Source organism: Cyanistes caeruleus, chromosome 3 (genome assembly GCF_971803275.1).
Source record: "Cyanistes caeruleus chromosome 3, bCyaCae1.hap1.1, whole genome shotgun sequence".
Classification (NCBI taxonomy): Eukaryota; Metazoa; Chordata; class Aves; order Passeriformes; family Paridae; genus Cyanistes; species Cyanistes caeruleus.
The window spans coordinates 32,716,931-32,740,385 of record NC_141703.1 but is presented as its reverse complement, the minus strand read 5'-3'; the positions used below and the strand labels follow the sequence as shown (position 1 = coordinate 32,740,385).

At 36.0% G+C, this 23,455-nt stretch overlaps 1 protein-coding gene across 2 annotated transcripts in view; it reads left to right on the top strand.

Annotated features, from left to right (window-relative positions):
• The window catches only part of OCA2 (OCA2 melanosomal transmembrane protein), a 154,015-nt gene that overhangs the window by 105,059 nt on the left and 25,501 nt on the right, over positions 1-23,455 (top strand). For both annotated transcript variants that reach the window (XM_023948651.2, XM_086880634.1), the window contains one exon: positions 11,231-11,324. In XM_023948651.2, the coding sequence (XP_023804419.1) occupies positions 11,231-11,324 (94 nt within the window). The remainder of the gene's footprint in view (positions 1-11,230; positions 11,325-23,455) is intronic.

The following is a 23,455-nucleotide window of genomic DNA, read 5'->3' as shown; positions in this document are numbered from 1 at the left end:
CCATTGACAAAAAGCTAATAGACAGGAGATTTGAATAGACAGGATAAATACAGCTGACAGGATAGATATAGCTGGAGAATAAGAAGCGTGTGAAAGCTTTAGCTTTAAAAGTTGCAACCTTGAAAAGTGGGTAAAAAGGAGATTTTCTTTCTTAAAAAAGGAAGTGTTGATGGTCCTTAAAGATTATTTCCAAAAGAGAATTCCCATCATGCCCGAAGTGTATGAAGGAATCTTCAAGGTAGGCTAATGCAGTTGCAGAAGTAGTAGATGACAATGATATCATTACTGCCTGGTGCTTGGGGCGAAAGATTGGATCTTATCACTGCTTATGCAACCAAGGGAACTTGACAAACAAGATATTTTCTAGAAGACTCTTATGAAATAATACATTACAACTACATATTGTAGGGTTAGCTGTTTACTACATAATGCAGAACCTAATTTCTGGTAATTTGATAACATTTTTGTAGTTCAGGGTAAACACTAATAATGTGTCTTTAAAGGGAGCATCAGCATTTGGGCCTGTTTTGGAAAACAGCATCCATTTTCTTCTAAAAAATTCCCAGTGGTTGCAGTTACTTTTTTCCTATTGCCACAAAGTGCACAGGCAGCTACACACCTGGAAGATGATAGGATGAGAAAAAGCAGTAATTTTCCTTCATTGCCTTAGCTGTTGTCCTGGAAATGAAAGAAGGATGGAGTCAGTCTCAAATAAGATGAAAAGACCTTTGATGGTATAACTGCCACCTTGTTGTCATTGTATCCCAAAAGAGAGCTGCTGCTGCTGCTAATTTTCTGTCTTTCATGGCCTGGTGCTCAGACAAAAGGAGTAAAGGAATATTGCATAGATGCTCCTTGTTCTGTGAAATGTGTCTCTGAAGGTGAGAAGGGATGAAAAATTCTGTCTCTTAATCAAGAAAGCCAAAGATAGTGATGACCATGATGAGTTCCAGGCGAGAGTGTCAGAATTTCGAATTCTTTGGATATTCCTCATAGTTGCCCTATTCTTTTTGGCAGAAATTTTCTTGGTCAGGTCAATCTTACACAGTTAAGAAATAAACATGATCATTTTCCAGGGGATCTGGTTCTGGAAATTTAGATCTACATTTGCCCCAGGAATCTTCAAGAACTTAAGTAGCAAGTTAGGAGTGTGGCTGCCCCAGCCTCCATATTTGGTGAAGGAGATAGTGGTATGAGCAAGGTGTTTATTCATCCACTGAAATTGCCAGATGATCTCTGCAGAGCACATTGGAGCCCCTCACGTGACTGAGAGGGGTTCCCAAAGACAGGTGAAATGAATTCAGGCTTTTGGGGGATTTTGATTAGCCAGATCTTCTGGATGCTGAACAACCCTATTAATTCACATCTTTCTGAGCATTAGTGGTCAGGCTGACTAAGTACCTAGAAAAATTGTGCTGCTCATGGAGTCTTTTTATGTGTGATCTGCCTGTATTTCAATTACATGTTAACAATGAAGGGAAAGAAAACAGGAAATAGAAAAGGTACTAAAGGAAGTAAAAAAGGAAGAAACTTCTGGGGTGTCCTGATGAATCTGTATCTGTATTACTTTTGCATGAAAGGGCACTGACTAAAGCTTCATTCATGAATGTTTTGTATTCTAGTACTTGATGGAATTATAACACTCTGAAGACTGAGTTTTATGTAGACCTTCCAATAGTGTCTAGGGAATTCTGCCCTGAAATTCTTGAGAACAAATGAAGGTTGCTAGCTACAGCAATTTCAGAACAAGAGGAAGTTTAATTGCACTTTTTATTTTGGCTCGTGACTTTTAAAAGAGAATAAAATAAGGATTCAACCTAAATTGAGTAAGTGTACAGTCAGAAATTCACCTGTTAAGACTGTTCAATTGTGTAGAACTAGACTATTTTCTGAGCTGAGAGATTATAGCCAAGACATTATTTAGGGGTTTTTCTACATTTAACATTTAAAGAACTGGCATTTATTTGCCTTTTTATATCTCTTTTTTTTTTTTTTTTTTTTTTTCCATGATTTATAAACAGTATGCTTTTGAAAAAAGGGAAAAATATCAAATTAGTTTTTGAAAGTTCCTACCTTCTGAGATCTCAGCTGCTAGCATAGGAAAGTGCAGAAACTGCTGCAGTGACTATTAATGTGGTCCAGAGGGGATATTTTTTACAATGTATAGTTTTGCACTATTTTCCTTCTCCGGAAAATTCCTGAAGGACAACACCTGAAAGTCATTACTGTTACAATTCTGCAGAAATAGGCAGTTTCTAGGATGCATTCATTTGTGCTGTTCTGGCCACACAACTCAGTCATAGGCTCTATGTCAAGACAGGAGGCAGGAAGAGAGGATTGCTGTCACTTTTCTTCTAACCTTACAGGGTCAAAACCCAGGTGTGAATAAAATTCATTATCCACAGGACATTGTGCTAATTACAGCTATTACAGCTATCCCACAGTGTAGCTAAACAGTGGGATTTCTCTCAATAGTCCAGTGCTGTAGCTATTCTGCCTCTCAGCAGCCCTCCTTAGGTCCCTGGTGCAGATGGGGCCTTGCACAGTGGAGTATTGCTGATTTATTATTCCTGCCGATTCTGTTCAATAAAATCCTAAACTAGGTTTAAAGCTTCAGACACACTGAAGGTATAAAGCCAAAAATATTGTTTGTATTCATAAACCAACTCTTCTTCTCTGCAATATGAGGAAAAGTTATATCCTTCAGAAAGCATAAAATGTAATAAATATATGATAATTACTATTATGAAAAACTATAGCTACTTTACTGTTCTTTTATAGTTACAATAGATCAAATTTGTATAACACATTTCAATTTGAAAGATTAAAACAGTCTACCAAAAATTGAATGCATAGTATAAAAATGTAGCTGTTATTTAGGAGGAGCACTATTCAGCTTTGATTTTGAACTTTATTGTTGTATAAAATGTGTAATTGAAACTGTAGGAAAATTTTTTGGTAGAGACAATGTACCTACCTGAGCTTGATTTTAACCAGGACATGAATATTATATATATATATATATATATATATATATATTTCATTTATATATACATGAAAGATCCAATTGGATCTAAAAGAGCCTTTTAATGACAAGAAATCCTGGGATTTCTTGCTCTATGTCTTATGGGCAAGACAGCCCAGATTCAGCTAAATATTTTTTTTATCAATATAAAACTCAGTCCAAACCAAAGGATGGTATTGTAGGGAATGAGAGCAATTTTTCAAAAGGTAAAAGATATTGCTGCTACTGACCTTGAAAGGCAGAAATTAAATTTGGAAATTTAGGAAATACCTCACAATTTTTATTTAAAGACCCCAGGGCAGTCTTTAGCAGCATTATACCCTTAAATTGTACATATCTAGAAGGATGTTTTTTATGTCTTCCACTAATATCTGATTTCTAAGTATACTTTGTGTAGTTTCTATGATGTTTGCAGTGATGAAAAAAAATTTAACAGTGGCTGCTATCCATTAAATGTTAGTACTATTTTCTTGTTCTTAATGAAGAGCTCATTCAGATATCACCTGAAAGTTTTTGGGTTTTTCTGTAGTGTGAAAAACATTGGATATAAGCATGAAAACTCTTTTCACTCAATTAATATCTGAGAGCCCAAACTGTCCTCTTGCTGTTTTCTGAAGCAGCCAGTATTTGTAATCTTCAACAAAAATACAGCTGTTCTTTTCCTTAGCTCTTTCATGATGTTCAGGCTCTGAGTTATCTTGATGCCTTTGCTGTGTAGTTCTTAAAGCCCAGCAGTGCTGAAAAGTCCTTGGTGTGAGACCCAGACTTGTTTCCAGACTCCCTGCAGCTAAAGGATATTCTCTAATATTGCCAAAGATTGTCCTCTGGGGTATGGAAGACGTGCAGAAGAAAATTTTGAGCCTAAAATGTAAAACCAGCCGAAACTGAGTGTGTCCATTTGACAGACATATTTTCGTCTGTATGAAGGCAATATCAGAGACCAGTTTAGTTTTAAAATACTGAGTTAATATGGAAAACAACCCCCATAATGAAACTAGTATATTTTTTTCAGCAAGGACATTTTTCTAAGCTTGGAAAGAGTTATCTTGGCAGACATGCACATGTAGAGGTATGCATGTCATTAAGAGTGAAACATGGAGCATATGGGGTAAAGGATGCTGTTTCAGCTGAACTGATGAGGATTTATAGTTTGGATTGTAAGTCTAAGGTTTTAAATTGGAAATAAGACAGCTATGTGCAATATATAATATTGATTTAGAAAATAAATTTATACCAACACCAAAATCACTTGATTAATTATAATGCTAGTATAACTGATAACTTTGAGATGCTTCTATTAATGGTTTTCAATCTGTGTAAAATAACTGCAAGCTATAAAGTTCTGCAAATTAGAGATAGGATAATGATCAGACATGGCATTGGGGCTCCTACAAAGTATAGGAGGTGCATTTCATTTTCTCTACTTGCTTTATGCATTTCTTTATCATAAACAACAGAAGGTTCTTTCCAGAAGCCTTAGTCACTTCTGTTTTCACAATTATATGGAATGGGCAAACTGATCATGTTGTATTGGTGAGTTGCTGCAGTATGAGAACACAGACTCTGAATAGTTGGCAGCAGAAGAGGTATATTCAGTTAGAAGGAAGCATTTGGACTATATGCAGAACAAGGCAAGGAAGCTACTGAAAGACTCAAAACACTTAAGTGCAGAATATAATACTGGATTATCTACTTTTCTTCCTCTGCAGACACTTTCCAGGCAATGCCCCCTCTTCTGCACCTTGAAGAGCACAAAAATCTTGCAGCATTTATATTGATTTATATTGACAAATCAGACAATCTGTATGACACTAAGGAAAGTTATAGTCATGCTCGAGATATGATTTATATAGATACTGATAAATCTATTTAGCACAGTTATCTTCAAAGTATATTATGGTAAAGTTGAATAACGTGCTCTTATACCAAGTTCTTGTATATGAAAGAGTTCAATATTTGGTCCCCATTAACATGACATGTGGATAAGCTGTGAAACTGAGACATAGTTTTAGTCTTTGAATCTAAAAATCAGAGATGAAATATGTGCAGCATTAAAAATATGAAATATGTGCAGTATTAAAAGCATTAAGTGAAGGCTACTTGGACACGTGTCACAGGGCATAGGGGAATGGTGTGCCAGACTGCTGGCACTATCCATCATAATAATAGTATTTTTTACACTTGCACAGGATAGATTGACTCCTACTAAAGTGGCTTTAGTGGTCACCTCAGGTTTTACGTATTTTTTACAGATGTCTGGATTTCATAGAAGTTTATGGATTTCTTTAGGTCACTAAAGTAACAAGTGCAGGATGTTGAGCAACTCACCTTATTTATTTCACGCTTCTGGTAGGAAAATGACAAATTTGAACTTTACCTTTTCCTCTCATAGCAAAAAGGAAACAATGATCATTCACTACTGTAATTCTTATACAACTGTCCTGCTGGTGGTGGTGTAGTGGTGAGAAAAAGTGGTAAATTTCACCTGATTGAAAGCATCAGGTTGAATGAAGTTCAATTAACTTTTTTTGACAATTGAACTTAAAACTTTCATTCATGTTCTTTCATTTATTCCTCTATAATGTCCATGTTTATGTATTTATGTAGAAATACACCATTCAAAATATTTCCAAATCAGTAAAATAAAAAATGTTGGTATCATAAGACTGCATTTTATCACAAATAATAATATTAAATGGATTCATGCATGCCTATGACTTGATGTTCCTTTTAGGGACTACTACTGTTCAATTGGCCTTGGTTCTCTTCTTCACTGATGACAAAGTTTGATCATCTGGCTTATTAATTTTTACACATAAAAAATATTAAGTTATTCAAGTCTTGCCTATTATTAGATGTTCAAGACTTGTGGACATTGAACAGATGAATATAAATGTGGGGTTTTTTTTTGGTTTTTTTTTTTTGTTTTTAATGAGGCAAATCTCTATTACTTTTGTGTGAAACTGAAAATTTATGACAGCTATGAAGGCTGTCTTCTGTAAGGCTAATCAAAACCAGAACTGGTCAGTGTTCATTTTGGCAGACAGATTTGTTACATTTTCTTAGCCTGTGCTTTAAGTAGATAATATGCTGTGGAAAGGAAGCCAGGCACATCAGTCTACCTTTATTTTACAATGTAAATTATATGGGAGACTGCACAGGATTTTCTTTTAAAAATGCATTGGAAGAAAGGAGCTGGCTTCCTTCAGTAAATTTTGTAATGGAATGGGTCATAACAGCAAAATAGCAGGGCTGAAAATCCTCACCCTAAAATTATTCATGACTGCATAAAACTCATTATTTCAGAAAGAGAATCCTTGTCTGGACACAGCAGAACAGCTGTCCTGTGTAAAACTGGGCCTGTCAAAGATGCTTGTTAAAAGCTAGGGAAAAGCTGTTCTCAGAGCTTGTGTTGGCATGAAATTAGGGTGATCTTTTAGTTCTGCATTACCTGTCCAGACATGCAGGAGAGAGAAAATGCAGAAGGCCTCTTGGTTAAGCACAGGCATAGCTTGTTCTCCACTATCAGGGCATATGGAAGGGAAATGGTCTGTAATTCTCACAGCAAAACAAACATTTCTGTTAGCCATCCACTCAGTTGTCACCCAAGGTATTATCTCCTTTATATTCAAGGAAGTTACTGTTATGATGGCTGCTCATGCTAGGCCAAACAGCTTTATTAGTGATAATCCCTTCCCTTTGATTTCTCAGGGCTTTGAGTGATAAACACTAATCCTGCCAGGCACTTTGAGGTGAGTCTCCAAGCAAACATATTAACTCAGCAAACAAAAGGGTTAGGCTTGCTCTTGGTGGGGGCAATACTAAAGGGACTCCTGAGAACTAACAGCATTTAGATACAATAGATGTGCTGCTGACAAGTAAAATTCAATAGCTGAGGATGAGGCTTGAAGTCAGAGGATGCACATTATTGATTCAAACTCTCTCCCTTTTCTTGCTGTGATTCTAATCTGATTTCCCAACTCCTTCTTTCAGTATGGCTAATCGGTTCTCCCAGCATTGATTTTCAGGGCATTGCAGGTTACGGTGACTTGGGCAGACTCCGTTTACTGAGGAAGAGGCCCTCTGGGCCCACAAGAGGTGCATTGTGTGTGGTGTGCAAGGTCTGGGTTCAGGTTTGGCAGTCTCTGAAGAAGCCATGTAGTGAAGGACAACAGATGAACTCTGGGTTACGGAAAAGTGGCTACAAATGGAACAAGAAGGCTGGAAGAAGGAGGGCTGGTGGATAGTGCAGCTATCAAATCAAGCTTACCAAACCTTGTCAGTGTCTTCCTGCTTGTAGCTCTAAGTTAGCTGGGGATGAAAAGGCACATTTTAATGAGTGGGGCTTGGATATTTCTTGAGAGATTTATTCTTAACTAAAACTCTTAAATACTGTCTTATACTTGGGGTTGATTTCACATTCCGTAAAGCTATTCAAAGATATTTGCCTTGAGACATATCAGTAAGAAGCTCTTATATCACCTTTTCTAGACAGAAGCAGTAGAAGACCTACTTTGTTTCTGAAATGATTGTGCAAAGCTTGGGCAGCTTCATGGAAAAAGGATTATGATCTGTGAGGATTCTTCTGTGGTTTTTCTTCTGTGTAGCATAGGCAGCTAATTAGGATTGCTATTTTTTTCCTTAAGAAAAGGTCTCTCCATTTCATGCTTATGAAATATTAAGAATTGTTAATATTGACAAGAGTGCATGTAGTCTGTCAAGAATAAAAAAAGAACAGATATTCAGAAAAAAAAGTGTTTTACTTCACAGATATCACATATTATTGACATTAGAAATAGAACAATTCATTGTAGTGAATCCAGTTTCTGAGTAAGCACATGCCTTTTGATAAAAGGTGAGTAGGAGTCATCAACAAAGTTACAATAGGACTCCTCAAAACAGATTGGTTATTGCAATGTGTTGATAGAGTTGACCCATGTGTTATTTTGTTTTGAGCATACAAACAAGCAAGCAGGAGCCTTTTTAAGCTGAATTGCTCTTAAAATTGCAGATGATGTGAAGATGAAGTCAAAACTGGGTGAAGTCATAAAAAAATTTCTATTCTTAATTTGCATGAATCAGAATGAATTTAATGTATAGGTTTCTGTGTACATTAACCAAGTCTTGAGTTTTCCATGATTCAGAGGGTCACGGTGTTGCTGTTTCACTTCTGAGTTAAACTCGTGCCATGGAGACAGATGTTCCTGGGATGTGAAACAAAAGTTTGCCTCTGTTGTTAATTTGAGTGCAGTTCTTTGAAGCCTGCTGAGCCAGTGCCTAATTAAACTGCAGACACACTCCAAACAAATGAAAAAGTAATGCTGCTTCTCACAGATAACATTTAAGGTGACAATTTCTCCTCAAGTGAAATCTACTTGGGGAAATCAATTCACTGCTGAAGCAGAAACTCTTTCCATAATACTTCATTATGTGAAGGCATTACTATAGCCCATACAGTATAGAAGAGCTCGTGCTGTTTGGAGATCTCAACTGTATCTAGTCAGAGCCATGGGACAAGTGCAGTTTTAGTCTCATTTCTTTAATTTGAAGCCAGAGCTATATTCTTTGTCTGCAGTAACATTATTCTGGGAGTGATGACTGGTTGTGCTACACATAGAGAAGAAATCTCTTATGAAATGTTTGGATGCTGTAGACTAGTGATTAGTTTGGAACTTAAAATTCCATTCCTGAAGTGTTCCTTCCTGACTTCTCTAATTACATCAGCTGTATTCATTTGTTCTATTTTCAAATTAAGCCACACACCTTGTGTCTAGGCTTTCTCATGGCAGTATCTACCAGGAAAGCTCTTGTTCCAAGTTCAGTTTTGTATTTTTAAACATGCATTACAGTAATTAGGATATACTTTGAGGCAAAAAGAGAGAGGGCAAGGGAAATGAGCTGTGATGTTCCTAATGACCAGTGCTAGACACAATTTTTTCAAGGTTTCTGTTTCATTAACATTAATGAATGTTATTAATTCTTTTTTCTCCACACCTAAAGCAGGGGTGAGGGTGATTTTCTGTGTATGATAAGAAGCCAAGGTTATCAATAATTCTCACAAGCATGATCACAATAGTTTTGTGATCAATAAGGATACACCCTTGTATTGATGTGCAGTTTCACCAACATCAGCAGAACTCCTCAGAGACAGGCAGAATCTCTGCACTGAGCTCCAGCTCCTTTCCAATGTCAAAGCCTTAAAAGCAGAGCAAGCAGGTCACCTAACACAGCTCCTAGGAGGGCAGGAGGAAAGGGAATTAAAAAAAAACCAAAAAACATAGAGGGAGAGTGAAATATACAGAATAAAATATCTATTTGGGACTAGAGGGAGTGGGAGTGGAATGCTTTTCTCATCACAAGATTCCTGTGTCTTCCTTATTCCATAGTGGCATCTGCTCAAGAGTTGTTTGAGGGTGCTAATGAGAAAATTAAAACGGTCTATTGTTCTTAATAGGTGTTGCTTAGGCCACTCACCTGAGACAAAAGATACCTTTGTTCAGATCTCTACTCCAGGATGGAAATCTCAGTTTGCTGCCTAATGTGTGTTGATTATAATTGACCATTCTGGAATAAATAGGAATCATGAGTTTTCTTTGGACTCACAAAAATTTTTGTCATACCAGGGCTTTTTATTGAAAAGCTTTGGGTTTCATGAAATCAACTAAAAATAGTAATTAAAATGTTCTGAGTTACTTTTGGGGTTTAGTTTTTTCCTCAGAGTTGTTGCTCTGTCACTATAATGACCAGTCAAATGATTTGTAGCACTTCATTTTTTTTAAATTTAAGAATGTTATATTATTTTAAAGAATAGTTTTAGACATCTGCTAATTTTGTGTGCACTCTCAGGTGCAGAAGGCCATAACAGTACCATGTGTGAATACTTTGGGGGAATAATTCTTCTGCCTTTATGCCAAGATAATTTTTGGTACACTGATCTCTGGGTGACCTGAAATATTTACTGAATTAAAACAATTAACCAGAGTATAAATTACATTATGATCTGTTTCTCTCAAAGTCAGACCATGAAAGTCAGACCAGAAGAGTTTCCATGGAGCTAAAATTTTGAACAGAACCAAAGTAAGAAGAGTAACTACATGACAATGGGAGGAAAGGAAGGTTTCTGCTTAGAATAATTGATTGTTAATATAGTGATGCATGGCGAAAGAGATGACTTACCAAAGTGTATATATATATAAAAATTCCCTTAGATTGTTACCTCCTTTGTTCAAAACTTCAGTTAAAGAGCAGCATGTAGGAGTCACTGTCACTTCCTGAGTCGTGCCTTAGATCAGAAACATTTGCAGAAGCCATCTGCTTTGTGGAATTCAAGTATGCAGCATGTATAAGTTTGAGGTATGACTCATGGATATGATGTAGAAAATGGGTCGGTCTTTCTGAGCTCTGAATACCTGATTTCTGTACTTTGCCAGATTGTTAAAAGTTTAGAGAAAATGAAGAAATAAATCAATTTCTGGAAAAGGCTTGGGATAAGAGAAGTGATGATAGATGCGCATTATAAATGTGGCAAATTATTTTTCTTTGTTGTGCTCCTCTCCTGTGGGGGCTTGTATAAGTTAATTTGGAGAAGTTCACTGAATGAAATTATGTTTTCTTATTTACTGAAGAACCACGGTGATTAGGTAAACAAAGTCTGTGATTCTTTTGCCTTAGGAGAGAGATGTGAAACAGATCCATTCCCCTCCATTGTCACACTTACTGTGTTTTAAATTTCTGTTAAAAAAAACCCAAACATCTTACAAATTAATTAGTTTATCAATAAAGAAAACATTACATTGCCAATATCAAGTTGGCATTGGGAAAAAAGGCATCCATGTTTCCTAGCATCCTCAAACTATCTCATCTTTTCACCTCATCTGATGGCACCTTCTAGTTAAGTAAAATTAAAAATCAACAAGTTTATCTGAATGCAGATCTCTGGTGTTATTTTTTTTTTTATTGGTACTATGTTCCTTTCTTATTTTCTGGCGTAAGTAGAACTAAGGAATAATACCAGGCTTATATTTCAAAGCATAAAGCTATTTATAGGATGTGGCTGTATTGACTATGTTTCTTTCCAAGCCTATACAACAGAAATTGATTTTTCATTTGTAATGAGTTCATTTTAGTGCTTTAATACAGAATAAACAGAGAAAGAGTAAGAAAGAGAGCAAAACTATAAACTGGTCTTTATTTTTTAAACTGCAGGTAATGGAACATTGATTGGAGCATCTGCAAATGTTGTTTGTGCTGGAATTGCTGAACAGCATGGTTATGGCTTCTCTTTCATGGAGTTCTTCAGGTACAATTTTAAACTTCTCACATTAAATCTGATGGGGTTTTTTTCTCTCCAGGAAAACAATGAATCTTCTAAGGAGAAAAATCTAGCGAAAGGCTCTATAAAAAATAGACTTGTGTTCCTTATTTGGTTTTGGCAGCTGAAATGCAGGTGGAAGGCAGATCACTTTATTTCTGTATAATGTTGATAGAATTCATGAAGCTGGTGGGAGCACAGTGGAACTCCAGCAGAAACAAAGCCTCCAAAATTCCTTCTTTGATCACCCCCAATCTTCAGCTTTGTAGAAATAAAAAATCGTTGCTTTATTGTAAAATGCTGTTTAAACCTAGTTTCTCTTCTGCACATTTTCATGGATGTTCCTTCATGAAGAGAAACTGAAATGTCCTAATTTAGACTGAGTTGATTTTTACTTCATGATCCCATAATAAACTATTTGCTTAATTCTTTCTCCCAGCTACTTAGCAACTATGAATGAAAGTGTGATGAGCAGCCAGTAATAACTCAAGCTGCTGCTTAATAATTGTTTAATTAATAATTAACAGAGTTTTTACTAGTGGAGTTTTATTTGCAGGTCATTCATCAGCATGTTTTCAAGGGACAAGGTGTACTTAATGCCTACAACAATTTAATATTTTTCAAAATACTTTCAGTTTTTGAGACTGTGGTTCAAGGATGTAAGTGGAAATTAGCAAATTGAGGATGAAACAAAAAGTCCAAGTTTAAAGTGTAGTTGATTTAGCTAAAACATAATTCCCTGCTTCTTTCTTTATTTAGGTCACAGGATACTGTTAATCTCACATGGATATATTTTTTCTCTTTAATTTCTTTACATTGTTTATTATAGTTTCTCAGCTCTATCAGCTTTCTTCTAAACTGTTTACCTCAAAGTCCTCAAACCCATGTGGTTTATATGATTAATCACACAGGATTTTCTGGAGCCCAGTTAATGATAACTCTAAAAAGAAAGGTAATCCAAAGTGCTGTTGTTAAAATTCAAGCTGTGAGGATGTGCTACTCATAGCATCGTTTAGCTCTCCACCCATAGTCTTCTGATGATATGTTTTAGAAAGGCAGATGCCTATCAAATCAAAGGCTTGGTTGTCAGGATCTTTGAGACTGAAGAACAGCCTTATGTAGTACATAGTAATAGCTAACAGATTTCCTGGAAGTCAAGCCCTTGCACAAAAAAATGGTAATGCAGTAATAATGGGCTTGTGGATTGCACAGTTCATTATTCACAGGTTTTAACTTTGACATTTGGAGATTTAACTTGTATGCAGCATTAGCAGTGTGTCCTCTCTGTAGATTTTCTAATGAAATGTTATTAAAACTTCTTTGAGACTGACTGAGAAAACAGATCTCTTCAGCAGTGTTTACTGGAACATATTCTTTGGTAAGACTGACGACAGTAGGCAGATGCTCTGAAATTGCCTTCTATACATGTGCTTTTAGTGGAAGCAATTTCTGGGAAAGACTGTAGCCACCTTGAACAATGATGTGAGAACAGAATCCATTGTGGTCTCTGGGACATAGCAGTGGATATTAATTAGTAAAAAAACCATAAAAGCCCGCTTTTTCTGGTTGCCTTTTAATCACTGAACAGGCAAATCATGAGCTTCTTCACAATTTGTGTTAGGAAAATATTTGTTTCAGTCAAACATTCACATGTTTTAAGGCTTCTCCTGGCATCAAGAGGTATTTTGAATATCCCTTTGAGGATTTTGATTTTGCTTACTTTTATTTATTAAGGTTGCCTCAAAGTATAAAGTGAATTTTCTGCATTTCTTCCCTGTTTGCCTAGGATGACTCAATGCATTTCACATTCCCATTGAGGGGTCATCTGCAGTGCTTCTCCCAGCAGAGACACAGATTTTTACCCTCTCATTTAATAAACCCCTGTGAGTCACCAGAGAAAAATCATGGGTACCTTTTGTGGGGAGATGATGACCCTCTGCTGACTGACTTTTGTTAAGATGTATTTATATCAGCCTGAGCTGGTTTTGTTATGCCCTTCCAAGGTGTACAGGAAACCCATGCCACGTCTGTCTCAAGTGGTACCTAGTGTCATACAGCACAGCACTCTATTTCCAGTATACTTCTTACCTAGCTGAATGCTGAACCAAATCATGCAAATGTGTTTAAGGGGGGTGGGGGGAGGGCTTGGCTAGAAGCAGCTTTTTTGAAAACCATGTTTTGACACAGTGGTCTGTAAGAGGAATTCCAGACAGGGTTGATAGGCATGTCTGGTGAGTACACCTCACAGAGGGTGAGATTCTATGTAAGCTGTGGCTCCCCATGGTGAGAGGCACGATGATGACTCTCTGTGCAGGGAGGGAAAAAGGCAAGAAGCAGGTTCCTTGCTCTGTAAGAGGGTGTGTGGGCTTTCCTCTGTGTGTCTTCGTGCAGTGGCACTTGCCTGGTTCAAAGTTCATCTACTCATTTTAAGAAGGTAGCAGAGCTAATCCAGCAGATGTGTTTGCAGTGCTATTCTGTGTGTATTGTGTGTATGCAATGCTATTCTGCTGCCCAGACAGAGCCAGAGGTGGGCAGGTGTGATAACTTGCCTGGAATGCTGAGGTTTCACCAGCTTAATGTGCTTCTCTCTGGAGTGCCTTCCTCAGAAGAAATCCTGTGCTGGGGAAGTGCATGACCATCACCATGATGCTACAGTCTTTCAGAAATCTCTCTAGCCTCCTGGGGAAACCTCAGAACAACAACTAACTGCTTCTTTCCCTGGATCAAGGGTCCTACTGCCTCAAGGGCCTGGTGCTCCACAGATGGATGTAAGGGGAAGACAGGTCTGGTGTCCCATTCTCACCATCCAAGCAACTTGTGCTGGAAGTGCTGTGCCTGTAGGGTTGTTCCAGCAGGACGGCATTTAGGTGAGAAAGATTATACTGAGAAAGAAGAGAGAAAGGAATAGGGCTCCCTCTCTGTGTTGAAGCACCTTAAAGCAGCCTGATGTTCAGAATACACTGCTGCTGGAGGAGATATCAGGTCATATCCATGGATGCCTGGCAGTGAATGTGCTGGCAAGTGTCACCAAATATCTTATCCATTTCAGAATGCATTCAGATCTTGCTCCCTTCTCTGAATTACCCATCAACACATGTAGAGACCATTTCTGTCTGAACAGTGCTCACAAGGGAAAAAGCAAGATTGCCTGTGAGAGAGGGTCATTTAGTTGCCATGAATTCTACTCACTGTTTCCAGACTTTGTGAGCTTTTTTGATTATTTATTATGTTCCACTGAAATAAAAAGTGTCACACATCATTTACAACATACAATATTGTAATAAGTTTAATTTATCACCATGAAAGTATTTGTATCTTTGAATCTGTTAGACATGGTGGTAGAAAAACAAAAAGAAGCATACAGCAAAAAGGAAGAATAGGGGACGTATGGGCCTCATTGAATGGGGAAAGGATCTGCTGATAGAGGATGTGGAAAAGGCAGAAGTTCTCAGTGTGATCAGCTGCACAATGTCCTGCTGAAGACCAGTCACTAATGCTGCTCCCCCAGGCTTCTGAGTCCCAGTAGTGCCTTCCAAGTCCTGCCACTCAGAGATCCAGCTTTTAACCAGCCTGAGAATCATGAAGGCAAATAATGAGTGACTGCCACTGGATGATTCATTTGGAATAACTCAAATTCAAAATGAAAGAAAGCAACGTTATGAGAAAAACAAAATTGAAAGTCGTAAGAAGAATAAGCTCAGAATAATAATTTCCTTAAACATGCTCTTGCATTTTTGGAATTAGCACAGCCAAATTATGCTCTTGTTTCACTTTGAAAACTTCCTCATTAACCTCTATTGATGTGCTCTATCTTTCCTCCTGAAAAAAAAAAAGTTAGATGTACCCTAATATTTCCTTATCCTTCTAGTAATTTAGAAGGCCAGAGCTGAACATGATATTCCAGTCACAGTCCTCTTATTTTTTTCACATTTAAAAAAAGATAAGATTTAATACAGAATGTGGAGCTATTTGCCTTTTCTTAACCTAGGCAATATCAAATTCCTGCTCAGCTTGATACTCAGTGTAAATCCAAGTCTCAGTTTTCATGTTACTTACATGAGTGTGATTATATCTGCTCTCTCCTCAAATTCTTACACTTTTCCTACACTGTGGACGCAAAGACAAGTATTTAAGTGGTAAAAATAGAAAGAATTGTGAGTCCATGGGGCTTGGAAAAGGATATAGAGAACAGTGGGATATTTGCTGTATGTGGTCAAGAGTGAATATCAGAACAAACATCAGAGCAAACAAATGATCATTATGTCTCTAGACAGAAGTCCAACTATTTTCATAGTCTTGACCCTGTAGAAAACATCAGATGTGTTAATAATATGAAGGTAATTGCTCAGAGACAGCATTTATGAGTAAGCAGAAGGCAGGGAAAGATAATATTCCTATTATGATTTTAGTCTAGTTATCAAAGAAATGTTACACTTAAATAAGAGCTTAACATAAAGGAAAACCCCAAATCTAGGAGAGTACTGTTCTCCTGGCAAATGGTCAGATAAAGACATTGTAGTCTTGTTGCCTGGCTTAATTAAAGAGGTTTACATAATGATTTTATATAAATTCAGACTGTAAAACAATCAACAGAGCTTTGTTTTTCTCAAGGAATAAGATAAATAACATTGCATATGTCTCTTTTAATCTAGATGCTTCATTTCATGATAGTTTTCTAAATTTTTACAAGTGTATATCTGAGTTTGTTTGTTGGAGTATAGCATTCTACTAGGTCAGACCACCCTGTGGAACATGAAAATGAAGCAGAGAAATCCTTTTGTTACCAGTGAAAAATTTGATTCCAGCTCCATAACATACGAGTTTCTCATTGCTGTAGGGATTTTAATAACCTTTTTTTACTTGCTAATCCAATTTACAACTTGACTTTAATTTTCTCTGTAAGTTAGGCATTTATAACCTTATAAAGACATACAGAATTTCAAATATAAAGTAACTTATGTTCCTTCATCCTATTGTAATTCAAAATCAATCACTCCTGTGTCCACGATGTGTGATGTCAATAGAAAAAATGAATCACAGAAAAATGACAAACATATTTGACAAAAATATAAAGTGGATATTGTGGGAAATACTCCAATTTTATTTCAAGCAAATTTTGGCTGACTGTGCCTGTATTACAGTGTTGGTTATGGGAAGAAAGGATTGGATAACTCTATGTAATGGGATAAGAATGTGGGATAAATTATTTTATACATGAGGAAATCAGTTTGCCCAGAGGAGCAGGTTATGAGCCTAAGAGTCTAATGTAGACTTACAGTTGTAAGGTCAGCTGGATAAAATCTTGAAGGCACTGTGTATATTTTAAGATTTTGCATTTTTCTGTCATTGCCGTCCCTTCATATGCCATCTGCAGAGCTGAATTAATATTCTCTGTTTTCTCTGGGGATAAGGATAATTTGGAAGTGTCAAAAATGTTGCTTTCTGATAATAACTTAGGAAAAAAATTGGTTTTACCATAGGATTTGTTTTGTGAGGTATTCACAGCAAAAGTATTTTCAGTAGGATATCCTATTTATCTGTTTTGAGAGCACTCAGATGCAAAGACTGTGAAACAGTACTTCCCGTGAGGACTGTCATTCACATACGTGGGAGGACAAATGTGATGTTCTTTGCTACCTCCTGGATATCCTGTTTACACAACTTATAGAATGTAACTATTTTAAAAGAACCCTGTAAAGCCATATAAATTTCTCTACTGGATTATGTGTTAGACAGCTGTAGTCTTTTTAATTCCTTATAATTTAGTGTCTTTTTCTCATATTTTCTTGCTATTAACACCACTCTATGCCACAAATATGCTGTTGCTCTTTTAAAGGTGATTCTGATCAGAATAAAATCAACCCTACATTTTGGGTATGAATTTTGGTGATGGAGACTTTGGTTGAGCACTGTGGGATCAAAATACCCAAACTCAATTCACCTGTGGACTTTCTGATCAATTGTGCAGCTCCAGAAGATAGAATTTGGGGAGGTTCAAAGTAGATAAGGAGGATTCTATGAACTGCTGAGAAAAGGTTTAATGATTATAATGCAACAATTATCTCAAGCTCACTTCCCACTACTCTTCTGATCAATAAGGAAGAGTGAGTGGTCATGGGTTAAATGTTGACAATTTACAGGATAACAGAGTTCTTCTGTTCAAGTAAGTTCAAATGCACCACTTGAATAAAGAACTCTCAAAAAACATGCATTAATACATGGGCAAGTTTGAGATTTTAGGAACCATTCCTTCATGAAATTTCTAACCTTAAAAATCTGGATCTCTTAGTTTTACTAAAGCTTGTTTTTACATTTATCTTGATTTCTTGACATGTGTAAGAAAAATATTAGAAGGGCTTTTTAGTAATTCATTTTAATAATAAATTTCAAATGCAATTGCATATGAAAATCTCTATCAGATTTAGGGAAATGAGTTTAACAAATGTAATCTAGATTTTAGCGTCCTATTTGCTGTTATGGCAGAGAGCAAAACTATATACAACTTTCAGCTGATAACTCAGTAGAAAGGTAATTCAGCGTGTATTCATCTTAAATTATTAGGTTCTAAGATGGCTTTGTTAAGAAAAATGCATTTTCTTTGAACTATCCAACAACAATCATTGCAATATTTTAAAGTGTCAGTGTTGATCTAATGACTGCTCTCAAACGTTATATTGATATCTGTGGCAGTTGAATAAAAGAAATGCTGCTGATTTAAACTGTTTTCATGGCTTTCATCAAACCCCATGAAAGCAAGTATTCCTGAAACAGTGGTGCACACCACTTTAAGAATATTTCCTGAGTTATGGGTGATTTGTCTTTTTAAATTTTATTTAAATTTTTGATTTTATTTAAACTCTGCAAAGAGTGTAAGTGGAAATGTGAATGAATATGGATTTACTTTTTTTTTATTTTTAGAAAAAAGGGTGAAAAGTAGTATTTTGAGCCTTTAAGTAAGAAGACATTTCTTTTTGCAATTTGAATCATGATTTATATTTACTGTGAAGTTTTCATGGAGCTTAAAATGTTCCTATGTCTTCTGAATAGAACTAATAACTTTGAATTGTTTGGCCTGTGGACATACAAGTATTACTTTTCTTCTCTTATTGCTGTGAAGTGTTTTGGATTAGCTTTTAGTTTCCAGTAAGGAAAGATGGGATTTAAATGCTTGTCGTCTCACTCATTATAAAATAAGGCTATGTGATTCAGGTATTAAAATTTTAGTATGGTTTCAGCCTTTAAATTCTGTGAAACGTGTGTGTTTCATCCTCAACATTTAAAATGCAGTTGTGATGATCCAGTGTTTCATTTGGCTCCATAGGAAGCAGTGATCCTTCAGACACGTCACTTCAATATTATGGGGGAAGGTCGTGGAAGTAGTATTTAATCATGAGATCATAGAAAAAAACATAGAAAGGTTCAGATTGGAAAAGATTTTCCCCTCTCTATAGAGTCATGGAGGCTGTTGGCTGCTTTGGTTCTGGGTTTCCCATGGGCCCACGTGAAGATCTCCACTGCAGAGCCTTCCTTGCTGAGCTGCTCCCTGGTTGCTCTGTCCCCAGATGTTGTTGTTGCATGGGCTTTTCTTCCCCCTGGGCAGGATTTGGCATACGTCCTTGTAGAAGCTTAAAAAATTCTGTTTTTTCCAATCCTTCTTTTTGTCCAAGTCCTACAAGATAGTGGAATAACCTTCTACTTTTTCTACCCATGTGAGATTATAGTCTTGTAGTTCTGGCATAGATTTGCATAACTCATTTGGTATGGTAATATCCACTATTAGTCATCAAATTGGTGCCAATGTAAGAAAAAAACTCTTTGCAAGAATCTATTTGTGTTGAAACAGCAAATTTGATTCAGTTTCATGTGTAACTTTTCTCACTTGATCCTCTGTGCTGATCTCTTTTAAAATCAAATAAACCCAAACCTTAAATATACCTCAAATAATTTTTAAGAAATAGATCTGACTACAAAATGTTGACATCAGTTAATTAGGTGAAGTTTTGATCAAGGAAACAAATAATATGCATATGACATATGCAACAATATTACGTAGTTTAAAGTATATATATTAAAAAACCACAAAATATTCCATTTGTACAAAACTTCTCATCAAAACATTATTAATTGAACACTGGCTCATAAATCCTCAGTTTTGAATCTTTCATAGTGAAGGTTTAGAGATTGGTTTAAAAGTGATTATAAATTCTATAGTTTGTGTGTGTATGCATGTATCCATGAAGCACACAAAGAAGTTAAATTAAAATTTTATTGACATATATTTTGGGATCAGGTCAATAACAGTCAAGAATGAATGCTAGTACCTCAGGTGAATAAAATAAATGTAACCCCTGTCGTTCTGATTGGGAACGGCAATAAAGAACAACACTGACTCTCAAGGGAGTCACATCAGGAGAATCTCTCTAGTTTATTGCTCTAGGTTTGTCTTATAGACAGATACGTGGAAAAGTACAGAAAAGAAACTTTTATTGGTTAGTAAAGTGCTACATCACCATCATTGGTCAGTGGGGCTCACCACCCCCCTGACTCTCTCCTGCAAGGAAAACAAGAGGACAGACAAACAGCACCTGGCAGTTGTTTTCTGTCTCTGAGGATTGTTTTGAAATCCTCCTATGAATTCCCAGGCTAGCTTCTCAGGCAGGACTGAGAGGCCATGGGCCGGCAGCCTGCTCCAAAGCTAGCATCCACAACCCCATATCATCAAGATACTTTGACTGTGGAATTACTATCAGATAGGAAGATTCTATTTTTTAGAGAGGAAAAAAAGGCAGCAAGTTGAAGAATAAACACAAACCATACCAATCTAAGAGCCAGATCAACTTTTTTGATGCTAAAAATATTTTTATTTTAAATTCTGAAGTGTTATATGCCATTTAGGATGCCTCATATATAATTTCTGAATTGCCTTTTTGGATTTCAGAGTAACTTTCCCTTTCACTAGCATAAAGCTACTGTTTCTAGATTGCAATGAATACAAAATATTGGATATGAAATTCAGATTATCTCCTAATATAAATGGCTATGAAAGAACAAAGAGAAAAATCTAAGCCATCCCTGACATTCCAAAATATTTTCTTTGGCATATGTACTAACTCTCCAAAACCTGTCTACTGAACTTTGCTTGTGTGAGTTTTAGATTGGGGGAAAATGTGCCCTAAATGGGACAGTGGTTATCTGTGAAGAAGTCTAGTGTTTTTTTGTTTTGTAGTTTTTTGTTTGTTTGGTTGTTTTTCTGTTTTGTTTTGGGTTTTTTTTGGGATTCTTTTTGGGGTTTGTTTTTTATTTGCAAATCAATAGTTCTTTGGAACTTAGAATCTTTAAGGTGTTTGGAAATTCATAAATTTGAAAGGTTAAGCTCAGAGTATTAAGGGACAAGTGCTAAAGAATACTGGTCTGTCATACAAATGAGTAATGGATGTAATTCTAAAAGCTCTTCCCTAAATATTGCATGGATGCCAACTACTCACATTCCAGGTGTATTTTCCAGTACACCTTTTTCCTCCTGAGTAATGATATACATAATATGCATTAAATTATCCATTCAATCCTTGCAGATATTTTTAGTCTACTGGCACATATCACTAAATTAAGTAAGGAAAAGAAATAGCTGCATGAAAATAGAGTATAGAAAGAAAAACTGGTTTGGATTACACTGAAACCAGATGAGAATTTAATTTTTCTTGTTAAGCTGAAATGCAGGACACTGGTCCTGGTTTATTCTGAAAAGCATATTTACATCCAGTATGGATGGAAGAATTAGGCTTCTTGGGAACTTATGGTATTCCTACTAGGAATACAAGTTATAGGAGTGATCATATTTATAGAGTATTCTGTTATAAATTGTATACCATGGATCTTATAAGTCACAAACTGTATAAAGCAATTTAACACTTTAAAACAAATCAGTGAACAACAAGGAGAGTGGTAAATGTAATATATATCTATATTTTCTTAACATGGACCATAACCCATTCTTGGTCACCTTTTATAAGTACAGGCTACCAACTAAATCAATACCTAATAACTTCCCAACAGCACTTGGAATGAAAATAATTTTAAGAGTAATGATTTCTAGATGTTTTTGGCAGTGTTAGAAAGCAGATATTCTGCTGTGTTGTGCAGTGCTACTCCTATAGAAACTATTTTATGTAAAGGATTTCAAGGTATCTTGGATTATATCTTCCTTTGTGGAGGAAAAGTCATAAAATTCTCCCCCACTTCATCTGATGTATTTAAAATACAAAGCTTGGTTGGATTTTTCTCTGTGTACATACTTAAAGTGATATTGAGTACAGAGGGAGCCTAGAATTTCTACACAGGTAAAGTTCGGCAAGATGAATTCTTCTCTTAGATTCTTTTCTATTCCAAACATGATTTTCTAATTTTACTCCATGATCAGGACAGATCTTATTTACTGACTTTTTATTAGAATGGTCCTGAATAAAACAATTTTTTTTTCTAAAATGGAGATTTAGACCATATCTGTGAAGAAGTTCGCTCTTGCCTCGGCCTAACACTTAAAAAAAAATAACTTATATCTTGTATTTCTTTAGACTAGTTTCCATAGCTGACCTTTAATGTGTGAAGAGGATATAAATAAATTCCTTTTTCAAGTTACGGAGTTATGATGATCATTACGTTAGTGAATGTTGTAGTAAGAAATATTTATTTATTCTAGAGGGTTTTTTTTGTTTAGACTGCTCAAATGTTTTTGCTCTTCTTTTTCTAGTAATCTGTAAAGAGAAGAAGTTTTACTACAAATAGGTGGGTGAGATAGGTTTTGTGAAACTTTCTCACGATAATTTTTTTAAAATGAACAGAATTATATTTTTGTGAAAAATTTCTTGAAGTATATCTAAAGGCCAGGATTTCATAGAAGATATGATTTATGCTGCAAGGTGGATTTGAAAATCAGAATGTCTGCCCCAAAGAGTAGTGTAGTGCTTCTTCAGTATCTCTTTAAATAGCAGTCATGTAAAAATGGGAAAAAATAATTACTAGAAAAATCTGCAGAAAACAACTTTTCACTGAGAGGTGATGAAGTTTAAATAAAAAAAAACCTGACATGTCTGGCCATGAGGATTCATATTTTACAACTACTAATATGGGCTGAAATCATAGCTGAGAATATTCACCTTTCCAGCAAGCTTTTAAAAGGCAAGTAAATTACCTCATTTTTCATTTCACTGCATTTAATTTCCACCAAATCCTCTAAAACTAGTTCAAGTGGTTCTGTATCTAAATGCACAGAATTTCATGGTTAGATAAAAGATATAATTAAAATAGGTGTTATCCAGTTTTAGGGACTTCTGGACTGAAAAGGAGAAGACTCTGTAGTTGATTAAACTTCTACAGTAGAAGGCAGGAGTTAATCTGTAGCCTTTTTTGCTTTTGCATTGAGGTAAATATGCTTTTGTTAAATGCTAAAAGGCACAAACTGAAGGTCATATGTACCATTATGCTGTTAGGCTTGTCATGATTGTGATTTAATTTTTTTTTTTAATGGAGCCTATTAAATCAGAAAGCAGTTAAAAGAGGTCAGTGCATTATTCTCCAAGATAATTCATCAATGTCAGCGGTGCTAACGAGAATGTGGGCCATGTGTCAGGAGCTATTGTGTCCATGTCCCTGCTCCATTGTGGTCTAGCACACGTTTCATTGCACATCTTTAAATAAAAGGTTTGCTGGTGCCTTACCTGAACCATAAGTAAGTCTCTGTGAGAAGAAAGGAGTGTCTACAGTCTCTCTGGAGTGACCCCACTCTTATGATCCTGCTGGCTGATATTGCCACCTCATTTTGCTAGCTAAGATTAGAGATATTTTTCTGGCAAGAAAAGAAGTAGGACTGAAACAGTTTTTACTGATTTCTTCCACCATGTCTTTGAGTTAACAATTGTGTTGAGTTTCTTCTTGTTACCACCTCAGTATATCCAGCACATGGAAAAGGAAAGGCTTTTGATAGATGTGGCACCCAACTGTTGTGCTGTGTGTATCTCCATGTTATACAAACGGGAAAAAATCTAATGCAGAGTCTTGATCTTAGTTAATTTTTTAGAAAATATTAATTGGAAGAAGACTTTTGACACAAATGTGGGAAGCTA